Source organism: Motacilla alba, chromosome 17 (genome assembly GCF_015832195.1).
Source record: "Motacilla alba alba isolate MOTALB_02 chromosome 17, Motacilla_alba_V1.0_pri, whole genome shotgun sequence".
Taxonomy (NCBI): Eukaryota; Metazoa; Chordata; class Aves; order Passeriformes; family Motacillidae; genus Motacilla; species Motacilla alba.
The window spans coordinates 1,911,626-1,936,961 of record NC_052032.1 but is presented as its reverse complement, the minus strand read 5'-3'; the positions used below and the strand labels follow the sequence as shown (position 1 = coordinate 1,936,961).

General features: G+C 55.9%; 1 protein-coding gene across 2 annotated transcripts; it reads right to left on the bottom strand.

Annotated features, from left to right (window-relative positions):
* Window positions 1-428: 428 nt before the first annotated feature.
* Window positions 429-25,336, bottom strand: LOC119709165 (glutamine synthetase). 2 transcript variants are annotated; one of them, XM_038156576.1, is made up of 7 exons: window positions 25,003-25,336; window positions 6,165-6,340; window positions 5,428-5,589; window positions 3,670-3,816; window positions 2,692-2,819; window positions 1,447-1,646; window positions 429-1,171 (listed from the first exon to the last, which is right to left on the bottom strand). In XM_038156576.1, the coding sequence occupies exons 2-7, from the start codon at window positions 6,328-6,330 to the stop codon at window positions 850-852; spliced, it is 1,125 nt and encodes a 374-aa protein (XP_038012504.1). In that variant the 5' UTR covers window positions 6,331-6,340; window positions 25,003-25,336; the 3' UTR covers window positions 429-849. The 2 variants fall into 2 exon arrangements, with proteins under 2 accessions (XP_038012504.1, XP_038012503.1); XM_038156575.1 differs by lacking the exon at window positions 25,003-25,336 and having other exon boundaries at window positions 6,165-6,384.

The window sequence follows — 25,336 nt, the reverse complement described above, 5'->3', positions numbered from 1 at the left end:
TGTGCAGAGACTCCAACCCAAGGAGCTGCACCGTGACCCTGTGGTTCACCAAGGCAGCAGGGGGGAAGTCCCCAGGGTCCCCTGCTGCACCCAAAGGTGTCCCTAGAGGGGAGGTCTGTGCTGGCCGTGCCGGGGCGGGCTGGCTGTGCTGACTCAGCAGCACACACCCTGTGTAAACGCTGCCAGCTGCTGCTCCGGCCGCTGTTTGCTCAGCCCGCTCTGCTCTGTTTGCCTTTGGGATCACGATGGAAGGAGATGGCCTTTGATCCAGAAAATGAGGCAAGGCAGCTCCAGGCACCTGCCTCAAGGATCCTCCAGCATCTCCGCTCCTCCAGCTCCTGCCCAGGCGCTCAGTAGCTGCAACCCACCAGCACCACCCAAATTCAAAACTCCACAGAGCTCCAGGAGTTCCAGGAAAATGCACTCGCTACAGCATAACCCAGCTGCCATGCAGCCAGGACAATTATTTATTATCATTTCCTTGCAACAGAGATATGGAAAAAAAAAGCACCCACCCTCCACAGGTGCAAACAGCAGCAGCTGCAGCATCCACGTTGGAATCTATGTACATCACAGTGTAAAGTCCACTGGGGAAAAAAATATTCAATCCAAGTTTTAAAAAAAAAAACCTCATGACCTAAAACCAGGAACCAGAACAAACAAAGTGGTTGAGAAAATAGGTTGGGCCCCTCCCTCTTGCTATAAAATACATATTTCTAAGGCAAAGTTTCACAAGACCAGAAGCGAGGTTCCTAAAGAGTCTGAGCTTGCAGCTGAAGACACCGCACAGGCACAAATCCCACGTGAGAAGCTACTGCAGGCACAAGAACCTCCACCCACCCTGGTGCCTCAGTGGTCAGCATAGTCCTTGGTCTCCACCCCGGTCTCGTTGAGCACCGTCGTCCTCATGATGGCCTCGGTGACCGCGTAGGGGTCGCAGTTGGCCGCCGGCCGCCGGTCCTCGAAGTAGCCGTAGCCATCCTGGCCGACCTGGCGCGGGATGCGGATGCTGGCGCCTCGGTTGGCCACGCCGGCGGAGAACTCGAAGATGTTGGAGGTCTCGTGGTGGCCGGTGAGGCGCCGGGAGTTGTCCCTGCCGCCCCGCGGGTCGTACACGCAGATGTGGTAATCGTGCCGCTTGCTCAGCTTCTCGATGGCAGCTTCGATGTGCCTGTGGGACAGCAGAGGGGGCTCAGCAGGTCCATTTGGGGGGTGTCACCCCCTCCTCCTGTGCAGGGACAAGGACAGCCCAGGGGATCCCTCATATGATCAGCTGCTCTTAAAATAATGAGCTGGGACAACCCCAACCCTGCCTGGTGCAGCCACACAGGTAGGGAGACACTTCCATATGGCCCAGGCCCCCCCCAAGCTCCCACGTCCATCCCAGGGAGCCCCTGAGGACTCACTTGAGTCCTGAGACTCTCCTTGAGACCCCCCAGGACTCACTTGAGACCCCCCTCTCTGCGCATCTCCTCGGTGCTGTAGTTGGTGTGACACCCGGCGCCGTTCCAGTTGCCGGTCATGGGTTTTGGGTCCAGAGTGGCCACCACCCCAAAGTCCTCGCAGACGCGGTGCAGGATGAAGCGAGCCATCCAGAGGTGATCCCCCATCTCAATGCCTTCACACGGGCCCACCTGGAATTCCCACTGGAAGGGCGAGCAGATGCACAGGTAAGGAGGGGCAGGTGGGCGCCTCTCCAGCCACCACATCCCTGCCACCCCAGCCCGGGCTGTGGCTGAATGTTACCCTTGGGAATCAGCAACAAGGATGGGGAGCATTGAGGCAAGCAACAGGATTACTTTGGCATGCAAAAAAAATGGGAAGAAACTGCTCATCGCTATGTCAAGCAAATCAGAGGGGTTTTTAATCAAAACAGAGGTAAATAAACACCACATCTGACTGAGGCTGGAGCTGCTGTGAGCAGGACCCGCAGCCCACACTGCAAACAGGGCAGAGGATTAACGAGGAGCCTGTTAGTCCTTCCCAGGGCTGCTCCCTGCCTGGCCGGAGCCAGGGTTGCACCACCCACGGTTACTAAGCGCAGGGTGACGTCTTTGTGGCTGCTGGCATGGAAGAGCCTGAGCCCAGGATGTGGAAGACAGCCAAGAAGGACCCTTAAGAATTTGGGGCAAACAGCAGGGTGGGTAAAAGTCCTGCCTCGGCTCCACTGCTGATAAGCCCCTGCTTATCACCGCCACATCAGCAGCAGGACAGTCAGCAGCTCGGGACCGCAGTCAGTCAGTCTGGCCACCTGCCTAATGCAATCAGGGGCTCCCTGCTGCTCACTCCTAGATAAACCCAAATCCTCCCAGCTGCTCCCCAAGGCCATGTCCCACCCGAGCTTCCTGCTTCCCAGTCCCAGAACAGGGCTCAGACCCCATCACTCCACATGGTGCTCCTGCAGCTCATCCCAGCTCCCATCTCCCACATCCCTGCTCCCACGCGGGAGCTCCCAGCTCCACTCTGGCAGCCGGAGCTCAGGCTGAGCTGTGCAAGGAGCTTGGGTGAGTTAGGAGAAAATCAAATGCACATTTCCATTCCAGCAGTGCAACTGCTCCCTCCTAAGCAAAACCAATGCGAGGAGTCACTGCATTCAGAGCTCCAGAGGAGCTGGGAGCTGCTGGGTTATTCCAGCCTCACAATATTGTATCCATCACTGGGAATGGGCTGCCCGGGGCCATCCACACGTACCTGGGAGGGCATCACCTCGGCATTGGTGCCACAGATCTTCACCCCCGCATAGAGACAAGCCTTGTAGTGGGACTCCACGATATCACGCCCGTACACCTTATCTGCTCCAACCCCACAGTAATACGGGCCTGGAAAGAACAAGGAGTCATCACCCAAGGGAAACTTCAGGGAGCAACAACAGCACTGTAACATAATCCCACTCTCCCAGGTACCTGCTGCCATGGGCAGGGGATTTATGGGAGGGAATTAAAATGATGTTTCTCTCCACAGGATATCAAGCCACCGACCCCAGCTCCAGCACTGGCAGTGTGAGCAGTTCATCTGTGCAACCGCAGCCTTATCTGGGCAGTTCAATAATACTTGTAACACATCAGCTGGGAGGTGGCCTCAAGATAAGCAAAGTTTGGTCTGCCCCGGGGCACCTCCCTCACCCTCTGAGCACATCAAGCTTCCGAGATTGTTCTGACAACAGCTGGCATTGTTCACAGCTAGAAAGTCCAATTCGCTGGGGTTTGATATCTTCCTCATTCAAGCAGGTAAGGCAAAGATCTTCTCCTCGCCTGGGGGAAGGGAGATGTTGCAAGCAGCCGGTCCACAAAAAAATCATCTTGGGAAACCTCTGGCTCTGTCCCAGGAGGCAGCTGAGGAGCTGGCTGCTGCTGCAGGAGGGCACAACGCGCCATGCCAAGCCCTTTCCTCAACAGCCAAGGGGAGGAGGTTTTTCCAGCCCACTTCTCCAGCCCTTGCCAAACAAGTCGTGCAGCCGAGCTGTTTGTGCAGGCAGGGTCCGGTGGGAGCGGCTCACGTGAGCCACGGGGCGCCAGGTGCTCTCGGCAAACAGCCCCTGCCTGGGCTCATCCCTGACGGCAGAGCTGCACCGAGGCTGGGGATGGGCTCGCTGCCACCTCCCAGCACCCCACAAGCAGCAGGGTGGGAGCTGAGGGGGGATTTGGGCTGGGGCAGGGAGGCAGCTCTTACCCTGCGGGCCGGGGAAGCCGTTGTCGGGCCAGCCGTAGGGGTGGCCGTTGATGCCCAGCAGAGTGTACTCCTGCTCCATCCCGAACCAGGGGTGGCTGTCCTTCACCAGGTCCATGACTTTCTTGCACGTGTGTCTCAGGTTGGTCTCTGGGGGCAGAGAGGTCCGGGTTAGAGCTGTGCTGGAGCCAGCACCGACCACACTCGGCTCCATCCCACCCTGAGACCAAGGCTCCACCACTGCCAAGGGCTTCCCACAGAAGCCTCAAGGAAATAATGAGTGAATCCCCCTTCCTGCTCATCAAATTCCTCCTCACAGTTACTCCATCACCGGAGCATCAGGCCACAGGTCAAAAGGGTTTAATTACCCTGTTCCCCAAACCACTGCTGATGGTCCATCCTCCTCCTCTTACTCACTGAGACATGAGGAGCCTTACCCCAGCCCCATCCTACAGGCATTCTGCAGACCTGGGGCTTCCATCACTCCCTCACCCCATCCTCTTTCTACCAGCCTCATCTTAATTATCCTTTTCTTTCTGCAGCTCCATGGTTTTGGTTAGCATCCAGACTGGCTGGCCCTGTCTTGGCCTTTTGAGGTGCTCAAGGCAACTGGGGCTTTGCCAGGAAAACACAGATAGCAGAGAACTGTCCAGACATGAACGAGCCAGGCAAGGGGGATGAGAGCTTGGACCAAGACATCAGCGAAAAAGGCTGAAAAGCTGCTGTTTCAGGGAGAGGCAGGCTCCAGGCTGCACATTCTGCCCTAACTTGCTATAAAACTCCAGAGCAGCTACAACGGAGCGTGGGGCTGGAGGGAAGCAGTGGCAGATGGGGGGCAAGGCTAAGACAATTTCTTCCCCTGAGCCTACACAGCCCTTAAGGTCCATGGAAACCCACCACGGGAAGGGCTGGAGGGTGCACGCTTCTCACCATCGGGGCTCTGGGCTGAGCTCTCTGTGCCCCGGGAGCCCCAGGATCAGGGGCTCTCTTTACAAACTGCTGCAGTGGAGGAGCTGCCGGGCAGGAATCTCAACCAAGACACTTCCCCCACCCGTGTCTGGACGCTGCTGGAGGAGGAATCAGCCCCGTCTTTCACCATCGCTGCCCGCTGCCCTCCCGGCAGAGCTGCATCACCCGCGGATGCCCTCTCCCTCCCCCGCACGCACACCCAGCGGGGCTCAGCCCTGCTCGAGTGGCAAATATCCGGTTATTTGCCGGCAAATAACCCCTCCGGGAGCCTCTCAGCGCGTCCCTGCAAACAGGCTCCTCTTCCTGTGTCTGGGGCTTTATCACAGGGACAAGACGGACTGCAGGCTCCTGCCACCGCAGCCTCGGCGATAAGGCCGAGAGCCGCGCGTCCTGGGGCTGTTTGCAAAAGGTCGCTCTGAGCGAGCACACGCCGTCTCAGCATCTTCTCCTTCCTTTTCTGCAGCCTCCCACCAGCGAGAAGAGCCACCACAACCCCGCACGTCCAGCTGCCGCTGCCGCCGGGGCCGGGCGAGCTCGGGCTCACAGCCGGGACACGCCTTTGGCGAGCGCCGGCAGTGAACTCCGCGTCTCGCTGCTCTTCTCCTCGCCCCGTGCCACTAAAACGGGTTCCCGCAAACAACCACCGCCACCAGCGCTTGGATTTCGGAGCCTCGGGCCAAGTGCTCGGCGCTCAGCTGCGCCCCAGGGCCAGCGGTCCCGAGCAGGTGGCCCCTGGGGGAGGTGACACCCTAAATAATAAGGGGGTGACCCTGGGGAGCTGGAGGTGCTCACCTGCGGGCTTCCTGTTGTACTTCAGCACTTCGCAGAGCACCAGCTTGTTGGGGTCCAGGCAAAAAGGGTCCCTGAACATGCAGACCGGCACCAGGAACATGTCACTGTTGGAGCCCTCTGCCTGTGCCGTGCTGGAGCCATCGAAATTCCACTCGGGGACATCTGCGAGGCAGGAGGGGAACGGAGGAGGGAGTGAGGTTGAGAAAAGGCCCACATACGGATTGTGCCAAGCGCTGGCGGCTCAGATCCAGGATGGAGCACCCGAAGGGTGCCGAGTTCCATGGCATGTCAGCCACAAAGGTTTTCTTGCACATCCCCGGAGCCCATCGGTGCTCCCTGAGCATCAGTGTGCTCACCCCACCCCCAGCACCATCAGGCACGGGCAGGATCAGTCCCAGCCACTCCACCTCCCTCTGCCAAACCCCATCCAGATGCCGACACGTCTCCATGCCTGTTTGTCTGGGGGAAAGGGGCGAGGAACTCATCCTCCCCTTCCCACCCAGCGCTAATAGCAGAGATTAGCGGATTAAGCAAACCGCAGGGACGCAGGTTGGATATTCACCCTGCTGCTTGCTACAACCCCTCCTGACAGCTGCAACAGGTATCACGGGTGCCACACCACCAGGGAGAGCGCGTCTCAGCTCCCACCGCCCCAAGCACCCCAAAACTTTTCCCAGGCTATGCTCAGGGCCCTCCTCCACACCCCCCATCACCCGAGGGACAAGCAGCCGCGTTACCTTCGATGCTCTTGGGCTCCTTATCGAGGGTCCTGCTCTTGCAGCGCACGCCCTCGCCGCTGCCGTCGATCCAGACGTAGGTGACCTGAACCCTCCCGTCCTGGGGCAGCCTCATGTACTGCTCCCGCACCAGCTTGTTCAGCCTGGAGCTGTGCGACACCGACATGGCGACGTCCCTGCGGGGGCGCACAGGTGAGCGCCACATCACCCCCGGCCCATCTCCCCAGGTATTTTACAAACCAACCTCCCAGCCCATAACGAGCCCCCCCAACTCCCCCCGGCTCCTTCCCCCGGCGGGATTCGAACCTGTCACGCCCTCGCTCACCGGCCCCAGCGCTGCCCGCGCCCGCTCCGCCCGCGCTTTAAAGGCGCCCGCGGTCGGGGGCGGTGCGGAGGCGGCTCCGCCCCGGGGCGGCAGCGCCGGGCCCCGGCCCTCACCTCCGGGACACCCACTGAGGACGTTTGGTATTGCTTTCTTTTCTTACTGAAATATTACTTATTCAAAACGACGGCTATCTCACGGCTAAAGCATCGCTTTATTTATTTAAAGTAGTGAGTTATTGGCTAGATAACTTGTTGTTTATTTAAAGAAACGGGTGTTACTCATTGAAAATTTTATTCACCACCTCCGGTCCCCTCTCTGCGTGTGTCATCCATTTTGGCCCCTTATTTGTGCAGGGTTGGCCTCGTACACGCGTGCAGGTGTTTTTCTCCCAGCGCTGCTAAGTTGCTGCCGGGGGGGGGAGTTGGGGAGACTGCTGAGTTGTGCTCCCCCAGCACCCCAAAACCTGGCTGGGACCATGTGGATGTGTGATGGAATGGATCTGCGTGCCCAGTGGGTGGTCAGTGGGGACATCAGTGGCAACGAGATCCCTGGGACAGGGGCAGCCAGATTCCCGGGACAGGGGCAGCCAGATGCCAGGCAGCCCTACCACTACCTCCCTCCCCCATCCTACCCTGGCCACCCCAGGAACGGCCCCTTCCCACCCGGCTTCAGCCTCCCCGTGGCTGCAGGGCTGGGTTTGCCCCCAAGACTTTCCTTGGAAAGGAAGGGAGGAAAGGCAGAGAGCTGCTGGGAAAACACCGCAATCTCCTACTTCAGCCCTTCCCGTCTATAAACCGCTGAGTTAAAGCACAATTTTTAAGCACCAGAGCATAGTAGAGTCTCTTTAAACCCCCGAGCTATCCACGCTCAGCACAGGCTCTGCTGTGATTTACAGTCAGCTAAAAATTCTCAGCCAACAGGTGTGAATGTGAGTCGATTATTTCAATATAGCAGCAATTTCCAGCTATCGAGCCGAACGCAGATCCAATTAGGTGAATTAAACGCATCGCTGCCTTCCCAGTTTTCCATAGATCCTGCGTGAGAGGCTCCCACGTGTCGGAGCAGACAGACCCCAAACGTGCCAGGGCACAACCAGCACGGGCACAGCCCGTGCCGGCGCCTCCGGGGCTTATCTCAAATACTCCCGGATTTCTTTCTGGGAGGAGGGCAAGATTCCAAACAACACCCCCAAGCAAACTCGGCGGGGTGAGCGCGCCTCGACTCTCCAGCCTCAGGTTTCAAGCAGTTTTCCGATGTTACAAAAGGAGAAAAGGCTTTAAGGCATGACTGGGCTCTAAAGCAGTTGGGGTTTTGCTAATTCCCCCGGTTCTTAAGACAGCCTCATGTTTGTGGCTGCCTGACTCACCCCAGGAATGTTTTTCTGCAAAACACCAGGGCAGCTAAAAAAAAACTGCTTCATGGTTGATTGCCCCCCCCCGGACATCTCCTCCCCGGGCACTGACCCAAGACATCAGCTCTGTTTTTCTTCTGAAGGTGTTTTGGTCCCACAGGCAGATAAAGAATCGGGAAGAAACCTGAAAGCACTTGGGATTGCACAAGAACCAGGAAATGAGATTGGCAGCGACAGAAGCAAAACTTAATTAGCAATTTCGGTGACCGGGCGGTGACATCAGTGGCAGCGGGCTGCGGGCGGGCCAGACGTCACCCACCCCACAGCTCGCGGGTGCTGCCCCGAGCAGAGCGCCTGGGAAGGAGGCTGGCACACGGGGATGTGCCCAAGGTCCCTGGAGCAGCGGTGGCAGAGCCACGCAGGTCTCCCCCGTGTCCTTGACGCTGCCCCGGTGACATTCAGGGTCTCCTGCAACTGAGGCTGGGGTGCAGCTCGGAAGCGGCCACCTCCCTCTGCGGGGTATTTTAGGGACACATCCACGAATGTGGCTGCAAAGCTCAGCATTTCCTCATTCTTGTTTGGAAATCGTCCCGGGGCAGGAGGAAATGCACCCCTGGGTGTGCAGCCGTTTCCCGGAGGCGTTGCAACACCGAGCCGGCGCCGTGCCGGGGAGGCGTCAGCGGCTCCGCCGGGTCCTCGGCTGCCGTCCCTGCTTCCATCTCCATCTCCACCTCCATCTCCATCTCCATCCCGCCTGGGGAGCTGGAGCCCGCGGGACCGGCCTCAGGGCTGGAGAAGCAGCGGCTGATGCTGAGCAGAAAGCACAGAGGTGGATCCGCATCCCTTGGGAAGGATCGCAGACCCCGCCCGAGGAGAGGGGAGCTGCAGCCTCCAGGGCCAGCAGGGCCAGCAGCGGTGTGCTCAGTGTGATGGGAGGGTTCTGCCGAGACCCTGCACCTTCCTGACTCAGCTGGGTGGGGGAGAGGCTCATTTTATCCCCAGTGAAAGCTCTGGCTTCCCTCCTGGATGTGCCCACCTGGGCAGAAACACCCCGGAGCTTGAGTGGACTCAAACCCAGGGAGAAATGGAACAAAATCCGGGCTGAGTTAACCCAGTAATCTGGACTGGGAAGCTCCTCTGCGAGCAGCTGCAATCACTGAGCACCAAAACTCCCTAAAGGGGAAGACGAACAAACACCAATAATCCCTCACCTGGTCAGAGCCCCCTGCCCAGGAGGGCAAACACGGCGTGTTTGTGGCGTTTGGGGACAGCAGGGACAGCAGCAGCCTGTGGGGGCACAGGTGTGGAATCACAGAATTCCTAAGGGTGGAAAAGGTCACTGAGCCCTGCTGTTACCCCAGCGCTGCCAAGGCCACCACTACACCAGGTCCCCAAGTGCCACGGTACCATCCCTGCCCAAACACCGCCGCCGAGGCAGCTTGCCAAAAATACACAATTATTTCACACCAAAAAGGATTTTGGTAAGCAGGAAAAAGCGTTTCTGCCACATAAAGTTGGGCACCTGCTTAGTCAGTTTTTCCTAGGATCCAGCCTCACCTCACCAAGCCTAATTCCAGCCATTTCCATAGCAACAACCCTGTTACACCAACAACAGCGAGCACAGCTCACACCTGGGTCCTCGAGGCTCTGCAATAACATTTCCCCCAAACAAGGGCGGGCTCTGCAATCAGCGGGCTCCTGCCTGCTCCCCTCCACGCCAGGTACAGTAAATATTAACCACCACCAGGCTCCCAGAATCAGCCACTGGCCCAAGGTCGGAGCCGAGGGCAGGAAAGGGAGCAGGGGTGTCCTTGGAGAAGTAAAAGGTCACGGATGAAATCTCCAGAGGACTTTGTGGAGCCCGTTCAGAGCTGCAGCAGAGGGGTTTCTCCACATGGAGCACAGCAGGGAAAGAAGCTGATTCTGCTGTGCAGCTCCAGCCCGGACCAACCATCACCTCTGGTGCCATCTGGGATGTCACCCCCGTGCCCACAGGGATGCAGGATGCAGCAGGGCTGCTCCCCTTCCCGGTGTCTTTTTTTGGATCAGTCTGGAGACCCAGCCTGGGGAGACCCGGCCAAGCCCTAAACAGTAAATATTCCAGTTTTTATCTGTCTTCAAGGCTTTATCAGCCAGAGCATTTTCCAGCCTTGCCAAAATACACCAAAGCTATTTCTTGCTTTGATAGGATAGTAATAAAACATTAAGAAATTTCTCAGATTGAAAATCTTCACTAACACAATATGTTTTACCACAAAGGGGTTAAACACGGACTAATTTACCTCATGGGGTGACTTTTTACACCTTTCCCTGGTGCAGCAGCAGGGCAGGGGCTGGGCCTTGGCTATCAGATCCCGCCCCACACTTGCCCAAGATCCCTGGGCACAGAGTATGGATTTTGGGACAGAGAGTTTGGGTTTTACTCTAAATCATCCTCCAGGATTCAGGACGCTGCTCAGAACTCAGGAAATTCCTCCCTGGTTGTTAAACCCCCAAAGCACCTCCCAGAGCCCTGGAGCTCCGGGGAGAGCATTCCCTCTCCCCAGGATCAATGTGACCAACCCGGGCTGGTTTTTGTGCTGCCAAACAGTCCGGTGGGGAGATTAGAGGGAAGGCAAAGAGCAGGATCGGCAGGAGAAGGCCCGGCACAAACACCATAAAGGGATTAGAGGGGCTGGGTGGGAATTCTGCTGCGGACACTGTGCCGGGAGAGGGGGCTTTCTGCAGCTGAGGAACCCGGGGGATGCTGGGGGGGAAGGTGCGTGCCCCAGCAGGGCTGGGAACAGTTGGGATGGGGCCAGGGGTTGGGATGGGGCCAGGGGCTGGGATGGGACGGGCTGGGATGGGACAGGGACTGGGATGGAGCTGGGGGCTGGGATGGGGCTGGGGGCTGGGATGGGGCAGGGGCTGGGATGGGGCAGGGGCTGGGATGGAGCCAGGGGCTGGGATGGAGCCAGGGGCTGGGATGGGACAGGGATGGAGCCGGGGGCTGGGATGGAGCCAGGGGCTGGGATGGGGAAGGGGCTGGGATGGGGCAGGGGCTGGGATGGAGCCAGGGGCTGGGATGGGGAAGGGGCTGGGATGGGGCAGGGGCTGGGATGGAGCCAGGGGCTGGGATGGAGCCAGGGGACTGGGATGGAGCAGGGGACTGGGATAGAGCCGGGGGCTGGGAACGGGCTGGGGGCTGGGATGGAGCCAGGGGCTGGGATGAGGCCGGGGGCTGGGATGGAGCCAGGGGCTGGCATGGAGCCAGGGGCTGGGATGGGGCAGGAGCTGGGATGGAGCCAGGGGCTGGGATGGGGCCGGGGGCTGGGATGGAGCCAGGGGCTGGGATGGGACAGGGATGGAGCCGGGGGCTGGGATGGAGCCAGGGGCTGGGATGGAGCAGGGGACTGGGATGGGGCAGGAATGGAGCCGGGGGCTGGGATGGAGCCAGGGGCTGGGATGGGGCAGGGATGGAGCCAGGGGCTGGGATGGAGCCGGGGGCTGGGATGGGGCCAGGGGCTGGGATGGGGCCGGGGGCTGGGATGGTGCCGGGGCTGGGATGGGGCAGGGGCTGGGATGGGGCAGGAGCTGGGATGGAGCCGGGGGCTGGGATGGAGCCAGGGGCTGGGATGGGGCAGGAGGTGGGATGGGGCAGGGATGGAGCAGGGGGTGGCCACGGTGGGTCAGAGCCACTCTGAGGGGTCCAGCAGAGACCAGCCGGTGCCAGGGGGGCTGTGCTGGCATCTCCCTGTCCCCAGTACACAGCCACTTGTACTCTTTCCTGCAAAACTGCGGAACTGGCAGCTTTCCTTTACAATTAAAACACATCTAGGCAACAGCAAATCTCCTTAGATTTGCACCCAAACCACTTTGCCTTCATTCAAATAGTGCTGCCTTTCCTGTGCACACACATATAAATATATATATATATCTGACATTTAAATGCATATATATGGTGTATAAATACATATATATGGCAAATAATTACATATATATGGCATATAAATACCCATATATGTGACATATAAATACATATATATGGCATATAAATACACATATATATGACACATAAATACATATATAGATGACATTTAAATACATATATATGGCATATAAATACCCATATATATGGCATATAAATACATATATGTGATGTATAAATACATATATATGATGGATAAATAGATATATATAATGGATAAATACATATATCTATGACATTTAAATACGTATATATGGCATATAAATACATATATATGGCATATAAATATGCATATATATTAGATATAAATACATATATATATGACCTATAAATACATACATATATATATATATATGCACATACACATCACTGTTTATGTCATACTTGAATATGCCTGGGAAAGCCACAGTCCCAACCCAAACAGCACCCAGCACCAACCCTGCAGAGCTGAAATCCTTCCACCCAGACAGGATTAGGAGCCCTACTCCCCTGCAGGGATTCCCCTGCAGCCTCACAGGTCTGAGTGAGCTCCAGAGCAGGCCAGGCTCCCTCCCAGCGCAGAGCTGCATTAGGGCTGTTTGCAGAATGCTCTTAGAAATCATTTTCACAGACTCAGAGAACCAGTGAGGTTGGAAAAGACTCTGAGCCTTCTTTTCTTCAGCTTGAACAACATTTTGGAGGTTATTTTCGGCTTCAGGGTACATTTGTAAGGGTAAGGCTTTTCTGCTTCAAGGCAGCAGAAAGGGCTCAGCAGAGCTGCCCTGAGCATCCCCGTGCAGCCCCTGAGCAGCCCCACTCCTGCAGCCCACAGACAGAATAAACCCCAAACAGCCTCCCCCTGACAGGCTTTCATCTGAATTTTCTTTATAATCCTGTGGCAGTCACTTCAGGCTGCAGGAAAAGAAACTGGGGGAAAAGGAGGGGGCACGCGGCAGATGCCCGACCCCAGGAAAGCAAAGTGCCAGGGGACAACCTCCAGCCAAAGAGCTGATTGCCAGGGCAGGAAGAGCAGCACAGGAACACAAAACCCACTGGGTAGGTGACCAGATGGGCCGAATTTCACCCAAACCTCCCCTGGGATCACTCACAGCCAGGGAGGAAAAGCTGCCTGTGGGGCACAAAGCAGGGCTGCCCCAGCTCACAGGGGAGCAGGCAGTGGGGCCAGGGCACCCCAGGGCTTCCTGGGCAACAGAAGGGACCCATTTCCCTGGGATCTCTGCAGAGGAGGCCCCAGCAGGCTCTGACTCACAGGGGGAACCACCTTCTCATCTCTTCAGAGAGAGAAACCACGAGCTGGAGCTCCCCACCCTGGAGCAGGAGCTCTGTCCCACAGGCTCCCACCCAGCTCTTGGCTTCAGGGAGAGGACAAGACACAGAAGGAGAGGAAAGTTGCACCAGGGAAGATTGAGGTTGGATATTAAAGAAAAAAATAATTTAAAAGCTTGTAAAGCACTGGCACAAGCTGCCACAGGAGCTGATGGAGTCACCCATCCCTGGAAGTACCCAGAGAAATGTGACAATGTGGCTCTTGAGGACATGGTTTAGTGGTGAACAGTGGTGGTGCTGGGCTCACAGTTGGACTTGAGGGTCTTAAAGGTCTTTTCCAGCCTGAATGATTCTACGATTCTCTGATTGCTGCCCTGTGACATCCTTCCCCAGGCTCCAGGCAGAATCCTGGGATGCAAATTTTAACCAGCAGCATTTATTTCAGCAAAACTGAATATCAAAAATCTCAGTGCACCAAAGCTCCCACAGCAGCAGAGTGCTCAGAGCAGAGTCTAAACAAGCAGTGAGCCACCAAAAAGATCAACTCCTTTCAATGTAAATACAATTATCAGCACTGGCAACTGATGCACCCGGGCAGCCACAGCCTCCTTGCCCAGCTGGTTTCCCAGCCTGTATCCTGTTTGGCAACCCCATTTTGCAGCCTTACACAAATGCAAAGCTTTTTCACTTCCCTCCCTGCCCACACTGCGCCTGGCTGCTGCCAGCAGGGCCTCCAAGCCAGCACCACTGTGTTTGTCCCAGTCATGAGGGGATTTTTCCGAAGAAAACGGGAGGAGACTCCTCGCTGGTGGTTTTTGTTTTCTCAGTGCTTACCCAAACCCTGTGCTTTCCTCAGCAATGTCATCTCCTTGCAATCACATGATTTCAGGAGCTGGGACTTTTAAAGGGTAAAAAAGTGAATTAAGCACTTTTAAGGCAACTTTAGAGCTTGCAGGGTTTGGCCTTTGCTACACAGAACAAGGCTGCCTTGAGGAGGGGCTGTGTCTGAGGCCTCTGGTGCAGCTGGGTGGGTATTTTGGGGGAAAAATGTTTGTTTTCTAGGGAAAACCACCTTGCTGCCAGCTTTCTGCAGGCCTCTTCACAAAGGAAAGGTAAATTCTGGCAGGTTCCTGCAGAGCAAAGCAGCCAGATGTGCTTCAGCACTCTGGGCACTGGGCTTCAACTTCAGAGGCTGTAACTCAATCCAGATCCTACCCACGTAGAACCAGAAGCTGCCCTTGGCAGGGCTTTAATGTCAATTTAAACCAAATCAGAGCCCTAGAAAATCCCTTGTTCTGGGTGAAAACGCTCTCCAAGCCCTTCATTTTGGCCTTGTTTAATTCCTTTTGTGAGCAGATTTGTCCAAAAGGAATTCCTTTTGCTCTCCACCAGGGCATCCCCATCCATGCTGGTTCCCATGCCTTTCCCAGCTGAGATTAAGCTGGCACAGGTTTGTTTTCCTGCCACAGCCACTCCAGATTATCACCCCACCCCATCCCAAGCTCCCAACAGACAAGCTCCGCTCTGGACAACACTGAGCCCCAAAAGCAGCTTCTGCCAGAGCCCAAACCTTGGGGGGCTCTCCCAGCACTGACTGGGGTGAGCTGCTGAGGCAGCCCCACATCCTGACCTGCCCCTCATTTGCTGCCCAGCAAGAGCAGGGACATCACTGATCCTGTGGATTTACCCTGGCCCAGCAGCCAAACCCGACACACCAAACTGGTGACGAGGGGCTGATGAGCCCTGAGGGGCACTGCCATGCACAGCAGCCCCCTCTGCACCCCCAAATCTGAGCCTCCAGCCTGGCCACTGGGCTCCAACACCCCAGCAAGGCTGGAGACACCCCCACACACCCAGAGCTGCTCCCTGGGAGCCTCTGTGTGCAGCTGGAGCAGTCACTGCCCCCATCCCCTGGCCCTCTCTGCAGCCCCATCCCTTTCCTGTTTCACTCCCTAGGATGGAGCACAGCACCCTCCAGCACCTCCTCTTCAGCTGCCCGAAGTCTGGCAGTGAAATCCCCTTGCAAGGAGCAGCTTTGTCTCTGCTCCCCTCTCACCTGCATCCCCACAGCTGCCAGCTCCTGCACCGCTCCCCACACAGCCAGGGCACAGCTCTCACGCCTTAAATCACCTCCTCTTCCACCTCCCCACGCTGCAAAGTCACTAATTACCCCTTGGTAATGAACACAAAGAGCTCTGGGATGTCCCTGATGGGCTGTCTCGTTACAGGTGTCATTTCCCCTGTGCCCAGTGTGGGAAATGGATTTGTAGAAAACTCTCAAAATGTGACAGAAGGCTCACAGAGTGTGAGAAGTGGGCTGACATGATGACTGACGTGAAGGCATTTTCAGCATGGTGTGACTAAAACTGATAGGCCAAGAAACACTTACAGTGTATTGTAATTAAGAAACAGCTTCTGATTGTGATGGCCTGAATTATAACGTCTGTATTGTCTCACCCTTCACATGAGACTGAAAATGGAATAAAAGTTTTTAAAACACCTCTCAGTTGCCCCATGTCTGGTTCAGAGAAGAGTGTGATCCACCACCCGAGGTGCTGCTGAAGGCTCTGCTCCCCTCTTGGCTCAAGCGACCACAGGACAAGTCAGGAAAAGTCACAAAGGAAAGTCACATTTACTGCTCTGTGCGACCAGGAGCCTGTTCCAGCTCAGGGCAAACCCCGGGGTGTTTCTGTGCCGCTCTGAGGCAGCCCCGCCGCTGATCCTGCCCGCAGCCACTGCACCGAGCCTGAGGCAGCCCCGCCGCTGATCCTGCCCGCAGTCACTGCACCGAGCCTGATCCTGCCCGCAGCCACTGCACCGAGCCTGATCCTGCCCGCAGTCACTGCACCGAGCCTGAGGCAGCCCCACCGCTGATCCTGCCCGCAGTCACTGCACCGAGCCTGATCCTGCCCGCAGTCACTGCACCGAGCCTGATCCTGCCCGCAGTCACTGCACCGAGCCTGATCCTGCCCGCAGTCACTGCACCGAGCCCTCCCAGCGCCCCAGCCCTGCTCTGGCGGGTGGCACAGGGGACATTGGGGGAGCAGGGAAGGGCCACATCTCCTCCCACAGCAGCCAGCCTGGGCAGCCGCTCCTCCAGCCCAGGGCCACCTGACGGCTCCTGCAGGAGCTCAGCTTTCCAGCAGCTCGGGCTGCCTGGAGAGCAGCCAGGGAGCAGGATGGTGCTGCCGCGGTGGCCGGCCCATGGACACATGTCACTGTCACCTCGGGGCATGTGGGATCTCCCCGCTGGTCCCCAGCCAGTGGCACTGTGGGGACAGCCCTGCCCTGACACGGCCCCAGCTGGCAGAGCTGTGTCCCTCTTGGCCTGGGGACAGGGACACTTGCACAGCTGCGGTGGCTCCAGCATCCCCGGCCCTGCCCGTGGTGAGGGGAGCAGAAGGACACAGCTCCTCATTTGATCAGTAAAGATGTGCTCAGGCTGTCCTGGCTGCAGCGACCAGGCCGGGTGGTGGCAGTGAGGGGCAGAGGGTCCCTGTGCAGGGAACAACCCCCAGGCCCTCCTCAGGCTCCCAGGGAGGAGGAAGAGGAGGCTGCCCCAGGGGTGGGTGCAGGAGCCAGGGCAGCTCGAGGGAGGCCAACACCCCCCACCCCACAGAGAGGTGTCACTTGGGGCCCACTGAGCCCCCCAGACACCAAAACACAACAAACCCAGCCTGGAGGGAGGGGACAGCACTGGGGACCCCACCCAGAGCCAGAGGAGGTCCGTGGCCCCCTACACGCACCCTGGGGTTTGTGCCACCCATCCCAGCCTGGCAGGGCAGGAACCTGCTCTGGGCAGTGCCCCTGTCCCTCACACCTGAGCCAGCTTTGGGCAGGAGGGGAGGGATGGGGGAAGGGGGCAAGGAAGCAGCAGAGCCAGAGCAGCCCGCTGGGAGAGGCCAGGAAAAGGGGCCATAACCCAGGGAATTGTGTTGTGCCACCCGTGGGATCTCCAGCCAGGAATGGCATCTCCCCATCAGCCCCAGTGACACTGCCCATGGTGTCCTGCTGGGGAAGGGACAGCCCTGGCCACCCGTAGGTGCCACCACGCCTGGGCACTGCAGGTTTTGGGGGAGCCATTCCCGGGCTCTCCCAGTCCTGTGAGGCTGGGGCAGAAGGGGAGCCCTGGACAGGAACCTCCTCCTGCTCCCTCACCCAGGTGCTCCCCACTCTGTGGTATTCACATTCCTTGAACAGAGAGAGCCATAATTCTCTTTCCCAGGATTTTTCCTGGGAAAGGTAGTGAGAAGCTTCAGAGAAGAAAACAAAACAATTCTTATTTCTATTCATTGCTCTTGTTGTTTCACACTTGTGGAAAGTGTTATAGAGATTGTTTACTGAAAGTGATTTAGTTATTGGACACTGGTGAAGATTGTTTTGTTTCTTTAGTTAATTAAGTCAAAGTTGTGTTTTCATTGTCTTACATAGTCACAAGTTTTTCTTTAGTATCTTTTGTATAGTATAGTATCTCTTTAGTTTTAATATAGTATTAGTAATATATTAATATATTCATATGGTATTAGTTTTAATATAGTATTTAGTAATATCGTTTTAATAAAACAATTGTTCAATTTTCTAAATCATAGAGTCAGAGCACATTGCTCCCTGCATCGGGGGCCCCCTTCAACAATACCACTCCCCATCCCTGGTGGCACCACCTGCCTGCAGGTGTGGGAGGGGACCTGGAAGAATAAGAGGGCTGGAGCCAGGGAGCAGTGTCTGTGCTGGGGGCCCTGGGTGCTCAGCAACCCCCTGGAGCTGCTGCTGGGACACTGCCAGTCCCCAGGGGCACTGCTGGCTGAGCCCCACTGCCCCGTGGGCACCCTGGGACCCTGTCCCCATCACTCCCCTCTGCAGAAAGCCAAAATAACACCAGGTTTGGCCCTTACCAGGCAGCTCCCAGTGCTCCCAGCAAGGCTCTGGCAGCACTCTGGGGCTGGCCAGGGCTGCTGCCCCCAGGGCTCCTCCCAGCTCCAGCTGTGGTCACCCTCTGTGCCAGCAGCAGGATGGGATCAGCACCCCCAACCCCTGAGCAGAGGAAGAAACCCCTGGTGCAGCTCCCCCTCCTCAGGATGGGGGATGAGCTTCAGCAGAGGGCACGGAGGGAAACTGAGGCACAAGGATGGGCCCTTGGCAGCTGGCTGAAGGAGGTGCATGAGGAGATAAAGAGTGATAAAGTTCTGGAATGGCTGCCCGGGGAGGTGGTGGAGTCACCACCCCTGGGTGTGTTTAACAAAGCCTGGATGTGGCACTGGGTGCCAGGGTTGAGTTGAGCTGCTGGGGCTGGGTTGGACTCCATGGTCTTGAAGGTCTCTTCCAGGCCAGGGATTCCGTGAATTCCGTGACAAACCAGGAGTTTCTCTGGACATCCCCTGGGTGACAATCCCATGGCCATGGCTGGCACTGCTTTTATTGGCTCCTCATTTTTTAGCTGGGCTGGGCTTGGGAAGGCTGGTACCCCCTTGGGGCAGGAAGGTGCTGGGCCAAATGAACATTGTGACCTTCTGGGGGTACACTGAGGTGCAAAGCAGCCACTGATCACCCCATTTCCAGCAGAAACAGATTTGGGATGGTTCTTGCTGGTTTTGGGGAGACTGACCCCAGCAGGGACCACAAGCCAGCTCAGCATGGGGCTGAACACAGGCCAGTGGGACAGATTTCAATTAATTTGGGGTTTTTAAACAAAACTTGTGCCTGGGATATCCAAAGGCACCTTTTCATACAAATCCATCTTGTAAATATTTATCCTGCTCCCGCCTCCATCAGCAAGCAGCCCTGGAGGTGCTGGCAGACTCGAGCGGCCTCTTGCCAGGACAGGAGCTTTAAAAACTGCTTTTGTTTGTGCTCAGAGCAGGAAAAGACACCAAGGTCCTGGTTGGCAGGTCACAGGGGATGTGGCCTTCCAGTTTCCAGCCTCTGCTCCCTGCAAGTCACCCTTGATGATTGACTGACCTGCAGATTTTCCCACGTCAATTTTCCGGCTGTTTGGGGTGCAAAATGAACTTCAAAATGCAGCTCATCCCCTCCGACACTGCAGAACTGATTTGGTGATTCGGACCCACCTGATTTGGGTGGTCTGAGCCGTTGGGGCTGGAGGAGCAGAGAGTTAGTGGATTGAAAACTGGGGGAGTGGTTGGGTGGTGATGGGTGACACGAAATTTAGTTGGCAGCCAATGACCGATTCTGTATCCCAGGGGTCAGTCCCCAGAGCCCTGGCTCCAGTCCTGATTAACATTTAGTGAGCTGGGTGGTGGGGCAGAATGCCCCTTTGGCAATTTCTGCTGTTGGCACCAAACTGGGAGGGATGGGTAATGTGCCAGAGGGACCTGGACAGGCTGGGAAGGGGGAGGCAGGAATCTTATAAAGCTCAAGAGTGAGGAAATAAAAAGTTCTGCTTCAGAGAGGGACCAGGAAAAGGCAGAAAAGAAGCTGGGGGTCCCAGAGGACTCTGACCTGTACATGAGCTACCACCAAAGGTGACGATGGCACCCTGAGCTGGCAGGTGCTGCCTGAGGGCTGATGGGGGTGATGTTCCACCCTTGGAGATGCTCAAAAGCCACGTGGACGTGACAATCCTCTCTGGCTGACCCTGCTTGAGCAGGAGTTTGGACTGGGTGGCCTCATAAGGTCCCTTCCACATCCACAGTTCTGTGGAGCAGGAATAAATCTTTCCCAGGAGCCCCCAGGCAGGGCAGCATCCCGTGGGTGCAGCCAGCCTGATGTTATATATACATATAAAAATATATACATGATGCTATTTTCTGACCTAGAGATGGGGCAACCGAGAGGCATTTCTGAGCCAGTATTTCTTATCTCAGCGTTTCCATACAAATACACACCATATAAACCTCCTGTCAAACTTTAAAAAAATGTTCTACAGATTCATTTCCCACAGCCTGGGATGAGTTTTAGCAGGGCACCTCCATCCCCGCTCTGCTGAGGCTCTGCCAGCTCAGCAACAGGAAGCTCCTTTGCAAGTCACCACCTAAAAATGAGGGTAAATGGCCACCGTTCCTGCTGGGCAGGAGTCTCTGGCAGCCCGGGCTGCCCACACGCACCAGACTGGCACCGCTGGCATCCCACAGGCAGGCTGGGGCCGAGCCTCAGCCCTGCACCCGGGGCATTCCCAGCCCCAGGGCAGCAGCCTCCAGCTCCTCCCCCAGTGCCCACTGGGCTCTGACATCATGAAAAGCCTCCCAGGGCTCATTATCGGTGTTAATATGCAAATAGCTGATGTTTCTGGGCAGGAGGGGTTGTGGGAAAGCCAGGGAATCTGCAGAAGGAAGCGTTTGCACCTGTAATTTCCTGCTGAAACCCTGAGCTCTGGCTGTAGGATCTGCTCCTAATTCCCCACCAGCAGGGATAATCTGGATTAACCGAGGAATGCTGTGGTCATGCTCCTTACAAGCACAGATCCATCTCAGAAAGGCATAAGGAAATCACCTTAAAATACTACAAGCTGCAAACCATTTTCCTCTAAGTTAATAGGGACCATATTCCCAAAAACTCCTTTAAATCAAACATGTCTGGAATGGAAGGATTTTCCTGGAGTTACTAAATGCTGAGTAACTGCTCCAAGTGAGGAGAAACAGCAGGGTTTGGAGGGTGCTTAGGGTAGGTTTTGGGGTTTAAATGTAGCCTGAGCTAGCATTGCTTGCAGGACTGCAGATAGGTTTTAATTCCTTGTTATTTGCCATGCCTGGGAACAATTCTGGGTTTCACAGCTGCCTGTCCAGAGGGAATCCCTAAAGAACAGTTAGTTGAGAATCGAAAGGTGGCTGCTGACCTGCAGAAGTGTTTAGTACCAGAATCATTAGAGTTATGCTCCCTGGTGGAATAAAAAGGGATTATCCTGATTCAGTTCCTCCCCATCTCTCGCTCAATTGAATGTTGAAATATGAGGCTTCATTTGTTTGCTGCCACTTTGGCAAATGTGGGCACAGGGACAGAAACTTTCCCCACAGATATGTACAAATGTCCTCTTATTTATTCATCAAATCCCTAATCCAAAAGTATTTCCTCACCTAAGTAAGAGCCCGGACCCAAGGTGCAGTTTGCTGGTGACAGGAGTTACCCAACAAGAGTGTTCTGAAGCAGGGAACACCTTTCCTCTGAGCTTGCCAGGTGCATGAGAGACACAAATTCAATTAAGCTTCACAGCAACCCCAGTGAGGCAGGCAGGTGGGGATTAATCAAGGAATTAATTAGTACAGAGAAGCCAAGTTAGAAAACAAGTCTGCCATCAGTCACTTCTGCCCTGCCCTCGATACCAGGCTCTAGGATAAACAGGTTATTTGAAGGGTTACATTAGAGCAGACCCCAAATCCAAAATGGGGTACTGGGGACAAAAACCTTGATGAAAATCCCAACATTGCCCAGCTCCTCCTGGGAGATGAGGAATTGCTTCCTCCCGTCCTCTCACAGCAGCACTCACTACAGCATTCACAGAAACCCAGAGCAAAGCCAGGGCTCTGTGCCCAGCTCTGCTGATGCAAGAAGCAAATCCCAGTTGCTCTGTTAACTGCAGGTTTTCCATTGAAAGAGGCAAGATGGAAAGGGGAAGGATAATTCAGACAGACTTGAGGGATGGAGAAGTGAAATGTGGATCCTGTGTCACGCTCATGGGTTGAGTTTACAGCAAATCCTGAAAATCAACCCCGACCTCCAAGCTGTTGCCTTGCCTAGGGAGCATTTCCTCTCTCCATGTCCTGTTCTAGTCCTCATTTCATTCCCTGCTCTCCCAGTTCGGATCAATACAACCTGAGCTGCTCTGGGTGGCCAAGGGACAGCCAGGGATCTGAACGTGGGGGATTTCCCTTGTCTTGGGGTGCTGGATCCCCCCCTGCACAGACCCTGATCCTGGGGCAAGAGAAAAAACACCAAATATTCATGGGCAGGAGATCCATGGCAATTTTTGCTGGACTTTCCCATGATTTATGATTTTAATTGCAAATTCTTCCCCTGCTCACCCCTTGCATCCAACGAGGTGAGGTCTGGGTCTTCAGGAGCATAAAAAGTCCCACATTTGAGAGATCCAGCCACCAGTACAGGTGCCTGGTCAGAGCTTCCTTACAGCCCAGGGAGTCCCTGGCCACAGGAACAGCCCTCAGTAGCACTGGAGGAACAGAGAGAAACCCCAAAGTGCTGCAGCGCTGCTTCCAGGAGCTCTGCACAGAGCAGGAGGAGGAAGCTCGGGGTCTGGATCTCCATCAGGTGCCCCACGAGATCTCCCAGGAATGTCTGGGCTTGCTCCTGGGCCTTTCCCACTCAGCTGGTGCCCAGCAGGTGTGAAATGAGACAGCAGAGCTGCTCGGAGCTGTCATCAGCAAACACAGAGATCAGGGGAGGGCGATGCCAGGGCGAGCGTCTCACTCGTGCTGAGGGCAATGGCTCAATGCCAGAGGTGCCAGGACGTGGCCCAGGACCCCATAGGACAGCAGAGGGCCTGCAGGAGGTCACAGCAGACAGGAGAAAGCACCAGGAATGTATTCATCATCTTTCCAAAGATCCCTGATCCTGAGGATCTGTGGCCAGAAGTGGTTACTCTGCATTCTGCCTCCACACGACTCCTGGCAGCTGCAGGGGCTGAATCTTGAATTTTGCTTTTCAGGTGCAAATACTCAACTGGTGGGAGTCACTGTCACACCTGCTGTGCTCAGCTTGACATCGCAGAACCTGGAATGTCCTGAGCTGGAGGGACCCACCAGGATCACCCTGCCCAGCCCCTGCCCTGCCCAGACCCCCCAGCAACCCCACCCTGGGCATCCCTGGCAGCGCTGGCCAAAGGCTCCTGGAGCTCTGGCAGCCTCGGGGCTGTGCCCATTCCCTGGGGAGCCTGGGCAGTGCCAGCACCCTCTGGGGGAAGAACCTTGCCCTGAGCTCCAGCCTGAGCTGCCCTGGCCTGGAGCAGAGATCGGAGCTGCCCCTTCTCTTCCTCTCGTGAGGAAATTGTAACTGTGATGAGTCTCCCCTCAGTGCTCTCAGTGCCCTCAGCTGCTCCTCACAAAGTTCCCCTCAAGACCCTTCACCACCTCCTTTGGACACTTTTTGATGGTACAACATCTTTCTTACAATATTTCAATACCTTTCCTATCTTGTGGGGCCCCAAACTGCCCCCAGCACTGGAGGTGAGGCTGCCCTACCCCAGAGCACAATTGTGCCCCAAAGGAAGGAGAAAGGGCTGCACAGGAGCTGTTCCCACCACTCACTGCTGAGGGAGGATGATCAAAGAGCTGATCTTGGCTCAAGGAGTGTCTGCAGCGGCAGCTGGGGGGGCTGGCTGGGGGCACAGCATCCTCCAAGCTGCTCTCTGCACCGAGGACACTCCTAACCCCGAGGTGACCAGGCTGTGCCAGGCTCCTGCTGGCACTGGGTGAGGACTGAGGCCGGCACTGCAGATCTGCTGGCAGGGACCCGGCTGCCCCTTTTTGGGAGGCAGATTTTCAGCCCAGCTGTGAAACACCTCCCTGGCCACTTGGCAGCCTCACCTTCACCTGGGGCTGATCCTGAAATCACACTGCGGTTGTGTTTAAGCACTTGGATTTACACCCTGGCTCCTGTGCCCATTGCTGCTCGCTGTGGCACATCCCAGCACCTCCCCAAAATGCTCAATCCCTGTGGAATTGGGGCCCTGTGGGACTGGGGCTCTCAGCCTGCCCTGCGCCGCGTCCCCAGAGATGAGGGACACATCCCCAGAGGGAACAGCCTGAGGGCATTTCACACGGCCGTGTTTTCAGAGGCACCTTTGCTCTCTCCTGGTTTGGGCAGCCAGAGGTACCCAAAATGAAACTGCCCCTTCCTTGTGCTCCTGGCTGTGGTGACAGAACGTGGCTGGGACAGCCCAGGAGGTGCTGAGAACCCCTTTGTCCCCTGCAGGGCCTCCTGGAGCCTGGCAGGAGCAGGGTGGCATTTCCCCAGTGTACCTTTAACCCCCACTGTGGTAAATTTGGGAGCCCAGAGGCCCAGGGAATGCTGATTATTATTTGCTAAGGACAGTGGCTCCTAACACAGGCAGCCTTTAACCCTTTGCTTTCCTCTGTCTTGCAGTGCCCTTCCCAAAAAGTGAACCTTTCTAAATCAAGGGCTTTTTCATAATGTTTTGTTCCTGCCTTCTGGCACCATCATCCACAAAGCTGCAGAATCCCAGCCCACAGCAGAGAGCTGGCAACAAGTGGGTCCTTGCTTTTCTACCTAAAACTGTGACAGCAACCAGCTCAGGGTGACAAAAATCCCCAAAGTCATGGGCTTTATTTCCCCCCCATAGCCACAGCCTGGCTTCAATGCCTACTCTGTGGAAAGCAAGCTCTAATCGATGTAATAATTTATTAGTGCAAGAGGCAGAGGATGTGTACTCTGAGTGAGAGGAAGAATTTTGAGTGGTAGGATGAAAACACCTAGGAATTACAACAGAATTTGAAATGGGATTTAACTTAACAAGGCAAAACAGAAAAAAAAAAAAAGAAAAAAGTTACTTTTTGTTTAACTTGGAGGGTAATCCCCAAACCATTAGCCAGAAACTTGCCTGGAGAGCAGCAGAAGAAATGGCCCATCCCAGGAAGTGTCCAAGACCAGGCTGGACAGGGCTTGGAGCAACTTGGGACAGTGGAAGGTGTCCCTGCCCATGGCAGGGAGTGGAACAGAAGTTTTAAGGTCCCTTCCAACTCAAACCAGTCAGGAATTCTGTGGTTTTTTTAATCAGAGCTGATCTGGATGTGAAGGGGAGGAATCAAGACCCACATCCAGCCCTCCAGCTCGGAGCAGGACAGAGATTTTCCCACCCTTTATGTAAAAACCCCTTCACCTGTTGCAGCCCTTACAAACCCCAGCAGTGTCAGGGTGACACCCATGGAAATCTTTGCCTTGGGAAATAGTTCCTGTTAAGGCAGAATGTGAATAAAGCACACCCAGAGCCCCAGGGGACACTTACCCTGTCCTCCCACGAGGGCCAGGCTGCAGTGCAGGCACTGGCAGAGCAGCAGCAGCTCCTTCAGGGTCCCCAGGCAGGAAGGGATGGGCAGGAGGAGGCTCTGCAGTGGATGGGAGACTTCAGCAGTCAAACTGCAGGCAGCAAAAGCAGCAGCTGCTTTACCAAAACAGCTGGGTTTTGCTCAAAATGCCCCAAAAGCAGGAGCCTCTGGGCTTGGAGACGCCGTGAGGCACAGTTGAGGATGGATATGAAGGGATTGTTTGGCCCTGCTGAGAGCAGGGTCCAGCCACAGAGGGAACATCGAGGGGGACAGAGCTCAGCAGGGCTGGGGTGA

Excerpts from the sequence above, each read along its gene's own strand:
- LOC119709165 (XM_038156575.1), bottom strand. The coding sequence starts at position 6,369 with ATGTGGCGCTCACCTGTGCGCCCCCGCAGGGACGTCGCCATGTCGGTG. Across the intron at positions 1,647-2,691 it reads CCGAGGTGATGCCCTCCCAG|TGGGAATTCCAGGTGGGCCC; the intron begins GTACGTGTGGAT and ends TCGCCCTTCCAG. Across the intron at positions 1,172-1,446 it reads CGCAGAGAGGGGGGTCTCAA|GCACATCGAAGCTGCCATCG; the intron begins GTGAGTCCTGGG and ends GCTGTCCCACAG.